General features: G+C 48.5%; 1 protein-coding gene across 4 annotated transcripts in view; it reads right to left on the bottom strand.

Moving 5' to 3' along the window:
* The window catches only part of prdm4 (PR domain containing 4), a 28,892-nt gene that overhangs the window by 5,844 nt on the left and 7,498 nt on the right, over positions 1-15,550 (bottom strand). For all 4 annotated transcript variants that reach the window (XM_038780422.1, XM_038780424.1, XM_038780423.1 and 1 more), the window contains 5 exons: positions 13,761-13,910; positions 12,489-12,607; positions 9,689-9,774; positions 3,196-3,323; positions 922-1,188 (listed from right to left, as the gene is read on the bottom strand). In XM_038780422.1, coding sequence (XP_038636350.1) covers positions 922-1,188; positions 3,196-3,323; positions 9,689-9,774; positions 12,489-12,607; positions 13,761-13,910 — 750 coding nt within the window. The remainder of the gene's footprint in view (positions 1-921; positions 1,189-3,195; positions 3,324-9,688; positions 9,775-12,488; positions 12,608-13,760; positions 13,911-15,550) is intronic.

Raw genomic sequence — 15,550 nt, 5'->3', positions numbered from 1 at the left:
CGCCAATGGTCAACATCCTGGGGGTTACCGTTGATCAGAAACTGACTGGAACAGCCTTATAAATACAGGGGATACAAGACCAGGTCAGAGGCTGGGAATTCTGCAGAGATTAACTCACCTCCCGACTCCCCAGGACCCGTCCACCATCTACAAGGAACACGTCAGGAGGGTGGTTGAATACTCTCCACGTGACTGGATGAGTGCAGCTCTAACTACACTCATGGAGATTGACATAATCTAGGAGTGGACCAGTTACATTGCAAACGGTTTGGTGCCCGGCGCGGTTCTAATTTTCGGCCTCTCCCACTGTTCCCAGCCTCGTTGCACTCTTACTCGAGCGGGAGGCCGGAGAATCACGCCCATTGTGTCATGTTGAAGGTGAGCAGGAGAGTTATCCTGGGTGTCCTGGTCAACATTTATCCCTCAAATCAGTTTCACAAAATACAGATTATCTGGTCCTTATAAGATTGCTGTTCATGGGAGCATACGGTCCTCAAATTGATATTGAATTAACTGGGGACAAGTGACAAGTTGCAGGAAGGACGTACATTGGCAAAAAAGGTTTGTAACATACATCAGTGTTGTAGTGTTGACGGGTATATGGTCCAGACTGTTTCAACACACAATTTCATTATTTTCCACCTGATTCCTGGTAATATTCTGTTTTAATTAAAGAGGTTGGGTTTAGAAATTTATATATGTAAGAAAGTTAATTATTTCAAGCTGTTAAGTGTCAATGAATGGGGCCACAGATGGAAGTTTACCAGTTTCATGAAGTGAAAAACATTCAGTGAAATAGGAAAAATCATTTTTTTCTTCCAGTATTTTCCTTGCTCTGTGAGCGGGGTAAAAATAAATGTCCCTGATTGGTTGCAATGCCCGATGGTAAATTTAGCAAGAAGCTGAGCATAATAGACTTACCTGTGTGGATTTTGAGGTGAGTTCGGAGGTTGCTGGGATCACTGAAAGCCTTGCTACAGAACTCGCACTTGTGTGGTTTCATCCCCATGTGCCCCATCATGTGGACATTCAGTTTGGTAGAGGAAGTGAATGCTCTTGGACAGATGGAGCACTTCCATTTCCTTTCCCGGCTCTGTCCGTGGCTACTCAGATGCGACTTCAGCTCACTGTATGTGCCGTACGCTTTCCCACAGTGACACATGTGCACATCTGGATGCTCTGGAACTCCTTCAATAAAATAAATGCGCATATGTACACATTCTACTCCTCTAGGTCAGTGAATGCATATCACAATCTGGTACAGAGCCACACAGAGAAATGTTTTTGTCATAAAAACATAAGAAGTAGATAGATGCAGAGGTCACTTAATAAAATCATGGCTGATCAAATCGTGGCCTTCCTTTCCTTCCTTCTTTTTTGCATTTAGAGCACCCAAATCATTTTTTCCAATTAAGGGGCAATTTAGCATGGTCAATCCACATCTTTGGGTTGTGGGGGTGAAACCCACGCAAACACGGGGAGAATGTGCAAACTCCACACGGACAGTGACCCAGAGCCGGGATCGAACCTGGGATCTCAGCGCCGTGAGACAACAGTGCTATTCACTGCGCCACCGTGCTGCCCTATTCCTTTCCTTTCTGAACTCCCTTCTGAATCAAAAATCTGTCTAACCCAGCCTTGAATAAATATTTAATGAGCCAGCCTCCACTGTTCTCTGGGGTAGAGAATTCCAAAGATTAACAACCATCTGAGAGACAAAATTCTTCTCATCTCCATCTTTGATGGGAGACCCCTTATTTTGAAACAATGCCCCCTAGTCCTATATTCCCCATGAGGAGAAACATCCTCTTGGCATCTACCCTGTCAAACCTCCTCAGAGTCTTACATATTTCAATAAGATCACCTCTCGTTTCTCTAAACTCAAATGAGGGTAGGCCCAACCTGCTCAACATTTCTTCAAAAGACAAATCTTTTATTCCAGGAATCATGCACTTTCTCTCAACTGCCGCCTCCAATATAAGTATATTCCTTCTTACAAAAGAAGGCCAAAACTGCAGGCAGTACTCTACTTGTGGTCTCATCAATGTCCTGTTCAGTTGTAGTAAGACTTGCCAACTTTTATACTCCCTCTTCCTCGTGATACAAGTCAATATTCCAAATGCCATCCTAATTACTTGCTATACCTGCATTCTAACATTTTTTGATTCGTGTACGAGGATGCCCATATCCCTCTGTACTGCAACATTCTGCTTTTCACTTCTTTTCACCAAAGCGGGTGACATGATATTTTCCCAAATTACCCATCTACCAAATCTTTAGAGAAAGAGGAATGGAAAAAAAAATGTTCTTTTTACTCTTACAGCCATCTTAATTAGGGGCACCTTTATATCCTGGAAACAATAAAAGAAGCGATAACACGACTCCAAGTATCTAACCCCCTTGCCCCCCCCCCCCCCCCCCCCCCCCCCAATCCTGGGGACATTCTTCTCTGAACTGATTTGACAAAGTCATAGAGCATGTAGAACAGGGACTTCCATAGAGCAACAAAGATTTTCAGAAATTGCTTAACAGATAGCTCTAATGCTCAAGCAAACATTTTTTTTTTAAAATCCAAACTTTGAAGACGTAGTGCCAACTTCTAATTCTTAGAGATGCCAAACTGTGTGGCTACAAACAGTGAAGGTCAATAACAAACATAACATCCATAATCATGTAGGCTTTGCAATGCTTGCTAAATTGAATGTCCCAGCTATTGTATGAATTGAGTCGGAGGATAATTAAAGGTGAATAAGTAAAAGGAAATGAAAAGTAAATATTTCTAAACATAACAAGAAATAACCACAATTTTTACGATTTCAGGCTCTGGTCTAGAGATTTTGAAATATGGCCCCTGATTTTTAAACATAGAGATTTTGACCAGTGAACAGAAAAATAACTGACTCCTAAAATACGAGCAGGCTGGATACCCAAGTATAAGAATCCATGTTCCATGCAAATGTATTACACTGTACTCAGAATCCTGCTGGAATACCTAATGGGGAAAATTTACCTCTGCTGCAGAGTATGAGTAATAACTACAACTTAAATGTGATATCAAAATTTCCTTTTGATTAGGATAAGCTGGCATTAAACGGCTGCACAAACACTCGAGGTTTGGGTATGCTTCCTGGTCTATCCAGAGTAATTAAGTAAATCTAAAACAAATGAATGGCAAGACTGACCCAATCCACTTACCAAGTTGCCTTGCATAATCCCTGGTGTAATAAAAGAGTAACTCATGGTCAGGAGGGACCTCCCTGGATGTACAGAAATAAATCTTCCCATTGTGAGGATAGGCCACCAGGTTTTGCTCTTCCCGAGTCCTACAGGAAACAACAGACTAAACAGACTAAAAATGTCTCATTTTCAAAACCCCTCCAATTCACCACGCCAAGACTTTGTGTGTTCATGGCGCTGGCAAAATAAGGAGGACTTACATTTTTGGCTGTTCTGAGTAGCACACCAGCAGGAGGCTCAGAGATGTGACACTGAAAGAAATCTAGGAGTTGGAACCAAGTTGAACCCAACCTCCAATGAATTAATCCTTTGAAACTGAACCTTGTGCCACTGGTCTGAAGGATATATGCATCTGCCTTCCTCATGCAAGTAACTGTCTATCTTGGTTAAACTTGGCTTTCTTACTTATGGTTGGATATACTTGCATTGGAAACAGGTCAGAGAAGGTTCATTAGGCTGATTCCTGTGATGAAGGAATTGTGCTGCGAGGAAAGATTGAGCAGGTTGGGCCCATAATCATTGGAGTTTAGAAGAATGAGAGGTCATCTTACTGAAACATAGAAGATCCTGAGGGAGCTTGACAGAACATTTCCTCTCATTAGAACTAGGAGAGGCCAGAGGAGATGCAGAGGAATTTCTTCTCTCAAAGAGGGTGATTGGTCTATGGAATTTTCTTTCCCAGAGCTGTGGAAGCTGGGTGATTGAATATAGTCAAGGCTGAGTTATACAAAGTTTTGATCTAAAAGGGGGTCAAAGTGAAGTTGAGGCCATATTCTGATTGAACATTATCTTATCAAATGGTGGAGCAGGCTGACTACTGCTCCTATTTTTTTGATCCAAGGAATTTATGAAGTCACCTTGCACTGAAAGGGAACTTTTGTTACAGTTACTAGTGATCCTGAGCATATGCATATCCTGAAACCGGGTTCTCTGCATTCCCCTTTCCTAGATTTCATAAAGAATCCAGTAGCCAAGAATAAGTCACATGGTTAAATATATTGATGTCAAAAGTTGTTCTAAGACAATGCTTGTTGCACAGTCTCAATTAATCATGTAATAGATTTCTCGGATCTGTGTAAATTATTAATTGTCCATTGGTTGGGGGGGGAATGTTAAGTAGCAATCGGATTCTCCAGCAGCTGCATGCATGCACAATCGCACAGCAATTGGGCATGAGTCGCAGAGAGAGAAAACAGGCCACAGGCAAGCAATGTTCTCTTTACGATGTGCAGCCGCATGCCAATGTAAAAGGGGACGCACAGTGAAACCAGCTGGCCATGCACAACAGACACAGGTTAGAGGAATATCCCATTATTCAGTGCAACTGTACAATTTACAAGCAGAGAAGAAAAATATTTTTTAATTGTTCAGTTGCCAATTAGATGGGTCAGCAAGGGAAGGAAACATTAAGTACTCAGTCTGTGCCTGACCTGTTGTGTTAAACACATCATTGTAGTAACCAGAAGGGGCAAAAAAAAACAAAACCTGCATCTATATTTATTTCCTCAACATCCCAAAGCACGTTACAGCCACTGAAGTATATTCACAAATAGGTTGTAACATAGACAAATACAATAGCTAACTGGTACACAGCAATGTCCCACAAGCTACAATTAGGTGAACAACTAAGGGCGGAATTCTCCCATTTTGAGACGATGTGTGGCGGTGGACGGTTCGACCATATCGGCAGGATCCTCCAACTCTCCTGGCAGGTCTGCAGCAGATTCATTCACCCGCCCTCAGCTGACGGGTTTGAAGTCCCCAGGGCCATATTTAAAAAGCAATCCAGCACACGTATATCACTCTCTCCAGCCCATCTGTCTTCGCCAGATCATGAAGGATGTCAGCAACCCAGAGGGAAAGGGATAGCAGCCTCACGAAGTCCATTCCTTGATTCAATGATCACCCCTCCCCCTCCAAATCCATCCCATTTGGACCTCTACCCACCGCATCTTGTGTCTTGATCCACCCCTTCCAGTGAACAATGTAGTATCCTTTTGATTCCCTCTTTTGTGAGCTTTTTGTGCATCCTTGTCGAGGTCCAGCTTCCCTCCCCATGGTCTTCCCTCTGCGTTCCATTGTTCTTCATCCACCTCTTTTCCTCTCTTGTGTGCCATCATCGCAAGTCCTCACCCTTCCCCCACTCTCTTTGCAAAGCCCATCTTGTCTTTGTTATGCCGCACCCTCCTCACATCCCAGCCTCACCTTGCACCCCACCCCCAGTCCAAATTTAGACCTTTGTCGGGGTGACCTCATGGGTCCCACAGCACAGTCCTGTCCACTAGTGTGTGGCATCAGGGGCATGGAGACCCCTGTACCCCACAACCCCAGGAGCAGTACTGATCTGACTCAGTGATACAGGAGGTTCTATGGGTCCGGCAGCATGGCTGTCCATGAAGACAAGCTCGGCATGGAGGTGGAGGCAGGAACTAGTCTTCCCCAGCAGAGTGGTGAACAGGACATCAGGGGAAGTGCAGCGCTATAGCAGAAAGTTGTTGCACTCTCCCCAAAGTTTGGCTCGTCATTCATCAGCAATCAGGTTTGATGCCAATGTAAATTCCTGCTGGCGTAACGCAAGACTGGAAGGCCTGACCGGCAGCTGTTTTAATAAACAGCCACGAGATGCAAATTAATGCAAACAATGTTTGCACCGCCTGCCTGCGGGAAGTGCACCGCCTGCCTGCGGGAAGGGCACCGCCTGCCTGCGGGAAGGGCACCGCCTGCCTGCGGGAAAGGCACCGCCTGCCTGCGGGAAGTGCACCGCCTGCCTGCGGGAAGGCCACCGCCTGCCTGCGGGAAGGCCACCGCCTGCCTGCGGGAAGGGCACCGCCTGCCTGCGGGAAGTGCACCGCCTGCCTGCGGGAAGGGCACCGCCTGCCTGCGGGAAGGGCACCGCCTGCCTGCGGGAAGGGCACCGCCTGCCTGCGGGAAGGCCACCGCCTGCCTGCGGGAAGGCCACCGCCTGCCTGCGGGAAGTGCACCGCCTGCCTGCGGGAAGGGCACCGCCTGCCTGCGGGAAGGGCACCGCCTGCCTGCGGGAAGGGCACCGCCTGCCTGCGGGAAGGGCACCGCCTGCCTGCGGGAAGGGCACCGCCTGCCTGCGGGAAGGGCACCGCCTGCCTGCGGGAAGGGCACCGCCTGCCTGCGGGAAGGGCACCGCCTGCCTGCGGGAAGGGCACCGCCTGCCTGCGGGAAGGGCACCGCCTGCCTGCGGGAAGGGCACCGCCTGCCTGCGGGAAGGGCACCGCCTGCCTGCGGGAAGGGCACCGCCTGCCTGCGGGAAGGCCACCGCCTGCCTGCGGGAAGGCCACCGCCTGCCTGCGGGAAGGCCACCGCCTGCCTGCGGGAAGGGCACCGCCTGCCTGCGGGAAGTGCACCGCCTGCCTGCGGGAAGGGCACCGCCTGCCTGCGGGAAGGGCACCGCCTGCCTGCGGGAAGGGCACCGCCTGCCTGCGGGAAGGGCACCGCCTGCCTGCGGGAAGGGCACCGCCTGCCTGCGGGAAGTGCACCGCCTGCCTGCGGGAAGTGCACCGCCTGCCTGCGGGAAGTGCACCGCCTGCCTGCGGGAAGGGCACCGCGTGCCTGCGGGAAGGGCACCGCCTGGCTGCGGGAAGGGCACCGCCTGCCTGCGGGAAGGGCACCGCCTGCCTGCGCGAAGGCCACCGCCTGCCTGCGGGAAGGGCACCGCCTGCCTGCGGGAAGTGCACCGCCTGCCTGCGGGAAGGGCACCGCCTGCCTGCGGGAAGGGCACCGCCTGCCTGCGGGAAGGGCACCGCCTGCCTGCGGGAAGGGCACCGCCTGCCTGCGGGAAGGGCACCGCCTGCCTGCGGGAAGGGCACCGCCTGCCTGCGGGGAGTGCACCGCCTGCCTGCGGGAAGGGCACTGCCTGCCTGCGGGAAGTGGACCGCCTGCCTGCGGGAAGGGCACCGCCTGCCTGCGGGAAGGGCACCTCCTGCCTGCGGGAAGTGCACCGCCTGCCTGCGGGAAGTTTCCCCGCCTGCCTGCGGGAAGGGCACCGCCTGCCTGCGGGAAGTGCACCGCCTGCCTGCGGGAAGGGCACCGCCTGCCTGCGGGAAGGGCACCGCCTGCCTGCGGGAAGTGCACCGCTTGCCTGCGGGGAGTGCACCGCCTGCCTGCGGGAAGGGCACCGCCTGCCTGCGGGAAGGGCACCGCCTGCCTGCGGGAAGGGCACCGCCTGCCTGCGGGAAGGGCACCGCCTGCCTGCGGGAAGTGCACCGCCTGCCTGCGGGAAGGCCACCGCCTGCCTGCGGGAAGGCCACCGCCTGCCTGCGGGAAGGCCACCGCCTGCCTGCGGGAAGGCAACCGCCTGCCTGCGGGAAGGGCACCGCCTGCCTGCGGGAAGGGCACCGCCTGCCTGCGGGAAGGGCACCGCCTGCCTGCGGGAAAGGCACCGCCTGCCTGCGGGAAGGCCACCGCCTGCCTGCGGGAAGGGCACCGCCTGCCTGCGGGAAGGGCACCGCCTGCCTGCGGGAAGTGCAACGCCTGCCTGCGGGAAGTGCACCGCCTGCCATTGGAAGAATTGCAACACTGTTTATGCCAGTGGGTTTCTGATTTTTTTGCACTCTCCAGATTTACCATATCCTCCCGCCACCGAACAATTCTGGCATCAGGAATAGAGATGTCATCCTCAAGGCCAGCTACAACCAACAAGTGCTTGTATGAAGTGACTGCGCCCCATGAAAGGAGGAAAATGAATGGGAGAAAGAAACATAAATAATAGTGAAAAATGATTTTAAACTTTCTGCAGGACATTTGTAACCATCAGCAAATTATAAAGAATCATGCACAATAATACAGGTCATATGCTCTGAGAGTGCAATATGTCCTGCTTCTCATATCAGTGTCAAACACTCACAGCTCAGGTACACCTGAAGCCTCCACTGCCCTGCCTCACCAAATACTCTCAGCCCAAATTAAAAATTAGTGAAATGCAAGAGTTAATCGAGAGTGCACAATTGTGCATGCTCAAGGCAAGTACAGGTTGGGAAGAATTCCATTAATCACAGACTCTAAAGCGCACTCCCTTCACACCAATACGATGCTTTCATTATCCTGCATAAATGATCCACCAGAGACAGAGCTGAAATTTCCCCAAAAGTGCTTCACTTAATCACCTTCATAGCTCATGAAAGAGGAGGCATTTGTCCCATCGGATCATACAGAAAATCAGACTGAGAGGTCAAATGTCAGTCAAATAAATGGCCATGCAACTCAGTCTCCAACTCTACTCAACACTTTTTCATCATACAGAGAGTCTGATGTAAAGGCAGGTGGGTTCCCTGCCGCTGGTGAAGTGCCAGTTGAGGTAAAAAGGCTACAAACATGGCACTCACCGCTTGCGGAGTTTGTGGTGGGCGGAGGGGTGGGGCACATGTAAAATTCTGTCCTTAGGGCTTTTTGTACGTAATAGGCTACAAATTGGTGCAATGGTAGATTTAGCAGCGGACAACATTAATTAAAATTATTTGCTCCCCGTTTACATTGGACTTTATGTCTACCAGTGAATTATCAGGAGTATACTGTATACTTTCTTCTACATCAAAAATGAAATGAAATGAAAATCGCTTATTGCCATGAGTAGGCTTCAATGAAGTTACTGTGAAACGCCCCTAGTCACCACATTCCGGCGCCTGTCCGGGGAGGCTGGTACGGGAATCGGACCGTGCTGCTGGCCTGCTTGGTCTGCTTTAAAAGCCAGCGATTTAGCTTGGTGAGCTGAATCTGTTCCATTAAATACTGCCGACACATGAAAAAAAAATGCTGCCAACCCTTTTAAAAATCCTCCAAGTCTTTCAAAGCTTTGCAGCACCTAATCACTGCTTCCTATTTTGCCATATTCTCTTTTACTCTTTCAAATTTGTTGAGCCGTGGCTCAGATGGTAGCACTCTCACCTCTGAGTTACAAGGTTCTGGGTTCAAGTCCCATTCCGGGGTTGGGCACAAACATTAAGGGATCACACTCCAGTGTGTTCCTGAGGGAGTGCTGCACTATCAGGGATGCTGTTTTGTGGATGAGAGGTTAAACCGAGGCCACATTTGCCTGCTTGGGTGGATGTAAAACAAAATCCCATGGCACTGCTTCAAAGAAGAGGCTGAAGTTATCTCTGGTGTCCTAGTCAATATTTATCCTTCAATTAACATCACAAAAAACAGATTGCCACAATCCCTTCTTGTATCCGTGCACCTTGCAAGTGTTTTTTGCTCAGGTCACCCAGACACACCCGTTTTTTAAAAAATTACCATTTTTTTATTCCAGGTTTGCACTGCCTTGGGTTGAGAATGAAACATTTTCCAACTGGGATGAGCAGGAATTGTTAAATTCAGGAGTTCTGCACAAGCATGTTGTAGCCTGTCAACAGTCAGTATTTTATCACTTGTGTGATCCGCATTCTTCACTTCCCAACATTTCATCTCGTGTAAATTGGCTCACCTCGCTCTGTGAACAAACATCATCCAGTTACAGATGTTCTCATCTGCTGTCACGATTAGGAACTCCAAAACATAATTGTGAAATATCTGGATTAAAAAAAGAAACAAAGTTACACCATACGATTTAATGTTTAGGGGCTGCAAGCAGACATAGACAGACCAGCAGATCGGGCAGACGAATGACAGATGGAATTTAAAGAGGTGATGAGTTTTGGCAGAAGGAATATGGTGGGCTTGATGAATGGATGTACTGATTACAAAAGCAAGCAAGGTAGGCTGAACCAGTATAACGCTCTGGTAAGGCTCCAACTAGAATAATCCGTCCAGTTCTGGTTGCCATGCTTTTTTTCCTTGAAAGGGTGTAGGAAAGATTTCTCAGAACGGTTTCAGGGATGAGGGACTTTAGCTACAAAGCTAAGTTGGGCTTGTTCTCCCTAGAGCAAAGAAAATAAAGGGGTGATCTGATGAAGGGTGTCCAAGATTATGACAGATTTAGATTAGACAGACACGGAAATGGTCTTTGTCCATTAGCTGATGGTACTGAGACTAGGGGTGAGGATTTATGGTTTTAGGCAAGGGATGGTAGGGGGTGAATGTGGGGAAATCTTTTTTTACACAGCGAATAGTAATAGCTGGAACTTGCTGCTTACGAGGATGGAATAAGTGGGGATGATGAACAATTTCTAAAGGAACATCTATGGGCACTTGACGAAAATAAACTTGTTGGTCTTCAGGGATAGAGTGGGGAATGGGACATTTTGGGCAGGATTCTCTTGTACCCGGCGGGATGGAGTGGCGTGTACCACTCCGGCGTCAGAGTGGTTTGCGACCCGTTGGCCGGCGGGGAAAACCTTTTGCGCCACGCTAGCCGGGGCCGGAGGGACTCCGCTGGCCGGCGCAGGTCCGCGCATGCGCGGGAGCGTCAGCGGCTGCTGATGTCATCCCAGCGCATGCGCGGGGGGAAGGGTCCACCTATGCGTCGTCCATCGCGGAGGCTGACACGGCCGACTCGTAGGAAAAAAGAGTGCCCCCACGGCACAGGCCCGCCCGTGGATCGGTGGGCCCCGATCGCGGGCCAGACAACTGTGGGGTCACCCCCTCGGGGCTACATCGCCCCGCGCCCCCACCCAGGACCCCGGAGCCCACCCGTGCCGCCAGGTCCCACCGGTAAGGGACCTAGTCTAATTCATGCCGGCGGGACTGGCAAAGAACCAGCGGTACTTCGGCCCATCGCGGGCTGGAGGGGCCGCTATGAGCAGCCGCCGACCGGCACGATTCCCGCCCTCGCCGAATCTCCGGTGCCGGAGAATTCGGCGGCCGGCGGGGGTGGGATTCACGCCGCACCCCAGCGATTCTCTGACCCGGTGGGGGGGTCGGAGAATCCCACCCTTTATTGCTGAACTGAGAACCAGAATGGCCTCCTCCTGTGCCAGAATTACTCTATAACTATTTTTCAGCTGAGCATGCTTTCACAAAGATAAAATTGGGTGCAAAACATGGTCCCAGACTCAGGTCAGTCAGATATAAATTCATAAAATATACCAATGCTCAATTTATCACCAAAGTGCACTACAGTATCTATGTTGGGAAATACATCTGCAGATGAGGGAGACCATTCAGCCCAACTATCTCATTCTTAGCCACAGAATCCCTACAGTGTAGGAGGCCATTCAGTCCATCAAGTCTGCGCGGCCCTCGGAAAGAGCATCCTGCTTACACCCAAGCCTCCACCCTATCCCTGTAACCCAGTAACCCTATCTTTTTAAAAATAAAAATTTAGAGTACCCAATTATATATATTTTTTCCAATTAAGGGGCAATTTAGTGTGGCCAATCTACCCAATTTAGTGTGGCCAATCTACCTACCCTGCACATCTTTGGGTTGTGGGGGCGAAACTCACACAGATATGGGGAGAATGTGAGCAGTGCTAACCACTGTGTCAACTGTGCCGCGCAAGGTAGCTCTGATCCCCTAAGTAACTTTTGATACCTCCCCATCCATCATAGCATTTAAGTGAATATTTTCTGTACCCAACAGGCCATTTAAGATTATCACTCTTTGCCTCTCCACTCGCTGCATTAAAAACGTTCTTCCTCACATTCCCTCTCCATGTCTTGCCCAAAACGTGTGTCCCTCATCCCTGTATGATAACTTGAAGTTGTGCTTTAGGTTAACCTTTCCTATTCCGTTTATTATCTTAAGCGACTCCATACGGCCCACTCTAATTTCCTTCCAAGGGGGAAAAGATTCAGAATTGTTCTAATATTTCCACACACCTCTGTCCTCTGGGATAGGCTTTGTGGCCCTTTTGTTTCTCATTACCCTCAACTCATGAAATGAATGCAGTGCTTACGCAGTTGGTCTGACAAGAACACAACAGAGCTTCAAGATAACTGTTGCAGATTTGCATCAATATGGCAACAGACTTCACCATTCCATTTACTTTATTAATCACTGTTGGGTTAACTAACCCACCTGATCTCTCTGACCCTCTTTCCTAGCTAATTCACTGAGTATGTAAGATACAGTACTGACGTACATGCCTTGTTTATATGAGTATTGAGGTCACTTGCCAACGACAGTATCTATTACTTATTTTTCTAAGTTCACTAATCATAAAATCAATTAGTTACATCTACATTCATAATTAGCTATATTGCCAGCGGCTAACATATCAGACAATACTGTGTCAGAGAAGTTACAGTGTACCCTCTCTCCACTTACCTGCCTTTTCATGTTACCATATTAATATACTATCAAGAACAAGGTTTGGTTTTATGGTATATTTCAGTCATACTGACCTTCCAGATGTTAGTGTTGCTTTTGTTTGACCAGTCAGCGACTTCCAACAAGTTAATCTCTTCTCCAATCAGAGGTCCAAAACAGGTGCGTACAGGAATTGTATCTTGACTCCACACACCTGTCAGAAATCAGAGCCAGTGAGTGAACCTGGGGCAGACTCAGCAAACAGACATAATCAGTACTCTGCGTGACCAAACATGATCAAAGGTGCTGCTAGATTTTAATAATAATGATAATAATCTTTAATAATAATCTTTATTGTCAAGTGTTAAGTAGGCTTATATTAACACTGCAATGAAGTTACTGTGAAAAGCCCCTAGTCACCACATTCCGGCGCCTATTTGGGTACACAGAGGGAGAATTCAGAATGTTCAATTCACCTAACAGCGTGTCTTTCGGGACTTGTGGGAGGAAACCGGAGCACCTGGAGGAAATCCACGCAGACACGGGGAGAACGTGGCAACTCCGCACAGACAGTGATCCGGGTCCCTGGTCGCTGTAAAGCAACAGTACTAACCACTGTGCTACCGTGCCGCTGATTTTTCTGTTGCTTCTGGGGCAAGATGCATGATGACTGGGTGAGAGGAATGCAGAGCTAGGAGGAGGCACCAAGCAGGTTCATGGGTGCTGGGGAAAGCACAGATGACCTGAGTGTGGGGCAGGTTGGAGGGAAGGAGCAGCTGGGTTTGGGTGATTTGGATGGTAGTGCAAACCTGCTGGATTTGGGAGAGGAATCATCAGTTTAGAGCCTGTAAAGAGGATAGGTAGATTTTGGGCAAGTCGGACATGGCTAAAGAAAATCTATTTTTAAATTATGCTTTATGGAGGATGTGTTTAATCTCCATGAAAACTAAAGGAAACATACCCTTACAAAATAAACAGAAACATTGCAAAGACCAAAGTAAAAGTAAAGTCACCATAGTCCCAGATGACCACTAGCTGCTTTCCCCTTTGAGGGGGAGAGCTGACTGGTGGTGATTTAACCACACCTCAGGCGAGGGACAAGGTTGAGAAGGCGAGCCTTCATGAATAACCTTGGCTGGTACAGGAATAGGACCCACTCTGCATCACAACCAGCTATCCAGCCAACTGAGCGAAACCGACTCTAACCACAACAAAGAGCTCATCTGCTACCGTTTAATTTGTTCCAAGGTTGAATTTTCAACCTAGGCTGTTCCAGGAATTCCAGAAGGTTCTGAAAAGAATCCTTACAATGAGAATTTCCTTTTTATAAACAGGTAGTACATTTAATGAGATTAAATTTTGCATACCAACATCTTCTCCTGTGATGGACTGCCTGAGGCTTAGCTGTCTAGGAATCGACAGTCTGGCTCGGCTGCTGACTGGTGTGTCCGGAATGAAAGTTACCGCTCCATGTTCAGGACAGTCAGCAGGGTAAGCCCGATCACACAGAGTACACCCTGAAGGAGAGAGAATAATAAATAAGATTCAATATCAACCATGGTCATCAGTGGCTGCTAAAGCTGCTTTTACATTAGTCTTCAGCTGCCAGCTCACAGACATCAAGATAAATGTACCAGATCAACTTGTTAAACACAGATCTTTCTGGCTGCCTAGGGCCTTTGAATAAGTTGCTCCCTGGTGTTGGTCAAAATGTCACCCAGCCTGCATTTGAGCAGAATGGCGAATTCCACAACATGGTCAATTTACAGAAAGACCGCAACGCTAATTGCAGGAGTATGGTGTAGCTATCTCAGTATCCCAAGACCCACATTGTAATGTAAAAATAGTTTAAACATTATTACACAGTGATACAGTGCTGCCTCACGGCGCCAGGGACCTGCGTTTGATGCCCACCTTGGGTGATTGTGTGGAGTTTGCCACTTTCTCCCCGTGTCTGTGTGGGTTTCCTCCGGGTGCTCCTGGTTTCCTCCCATTGTCCAAAGATATGCAGGTTAGGTGGATTGGCCATGCTAAATTGCCCCTTAGGGGATAGGGCGGGGGAATGGGCCTATAGGTAGGATGCTCTTCCGGAGGGTCAGTGCAGACTTGATGGGCCAAATGGCCTCTTTCTGCACTGTAGGGATTCTATTCTATTAGAAAATATTTGCTGCGATTGATGAAACATATCCAAATTTAAAGCAAGATTTCCATGCAACAGGGGAGTGGGCACCACAGCTATGAGTTGCCAGTCTGGGATACTTAATTGTTAACATCACTTTTGTTGTCTACTGGATATCAGATTTCTTGAAAGTTGAAATAAAACAAAGCATGGTGGTACAGTGGTTAGCACTGCTTCCTCATGGCACCGAGGACCCAGGTTCGATCCCGGCTCTGGGCCACTTTCCATGTGGAGTTTGCACATTCTCCCCATGTTTCGCCCCCACAGCCCAAAGATGTGCAGGGTAGGTGGATTGGCCATGCTAAATTGTCTCTTAATTGGAAAAAATGAATTGGGTACTCTAAATTTATATTTTAAAAAACATCAAAGGATCAATCCCAACAATGTAACTACTAGGTTAAAATGTATCAAACAGAAATATAGGACGAGATCATCCAGTTGTTCATGCCACTGGGATTTCTGGTCCTGCAGGTGGCACAGGTGATGCACCCTCGCCACGGGTTTCCTGGTGGCGTAGGGTGGACTTCATGAGAAATCCCATTGGCAGTGGCGGACGGGACTAGAAAATCCCGTTGCTGGCCAATGCAGGAGCTGAGAAACACACTCCAGGGAGGCCAGAGAATTTCACCCATAATGTGCAATTTCAATCAGCATTCATATTACAGGACAATATTAAGACTCGTGCAGTCGGTTCAACAATATCCTGTTGCCTGTGTGAATCACATTGGAATCCAGCGTAGACTAATGAGATGAAAATATCCACTCCATCAGGGACCCAGATGGAACATTTGGGCAATTTCAATCTGACAAGAGATACTTCATAATTAAACACGACTACTGAAGTCAAAATGATAGCTTTTGCTTAAATTCATAAAAGGCAAGTTGACTCTGGTTGGTTGAGACTAAAAGATTAAATGTTAGACCAGGGAGTACTCTTCTGATTCAGAATTAAAAGGTCCTGTGGACAGTGTAGACATA

This window comes from Scyliorhinus canicula, chromosome 20 (assembly GCF_902713615.1).
Source record: "Scyliorhinus canicula chromosome 20, sScyCan1.1, whole genome shotgun sequence".
In the NCBI taxonomy this organism is placed as follows: Eukaryota; Metazoa; Chordata; class Chondrichthyes; order Carcharhiniformes; family Scyliorhinidae; genus Scyliorhinus; species Scyliorhinus canicula.
Note: the sequence above shows the minus strand (reverse complement) of the source record. Positions and strands in the feature narration are given on the sequence as shown.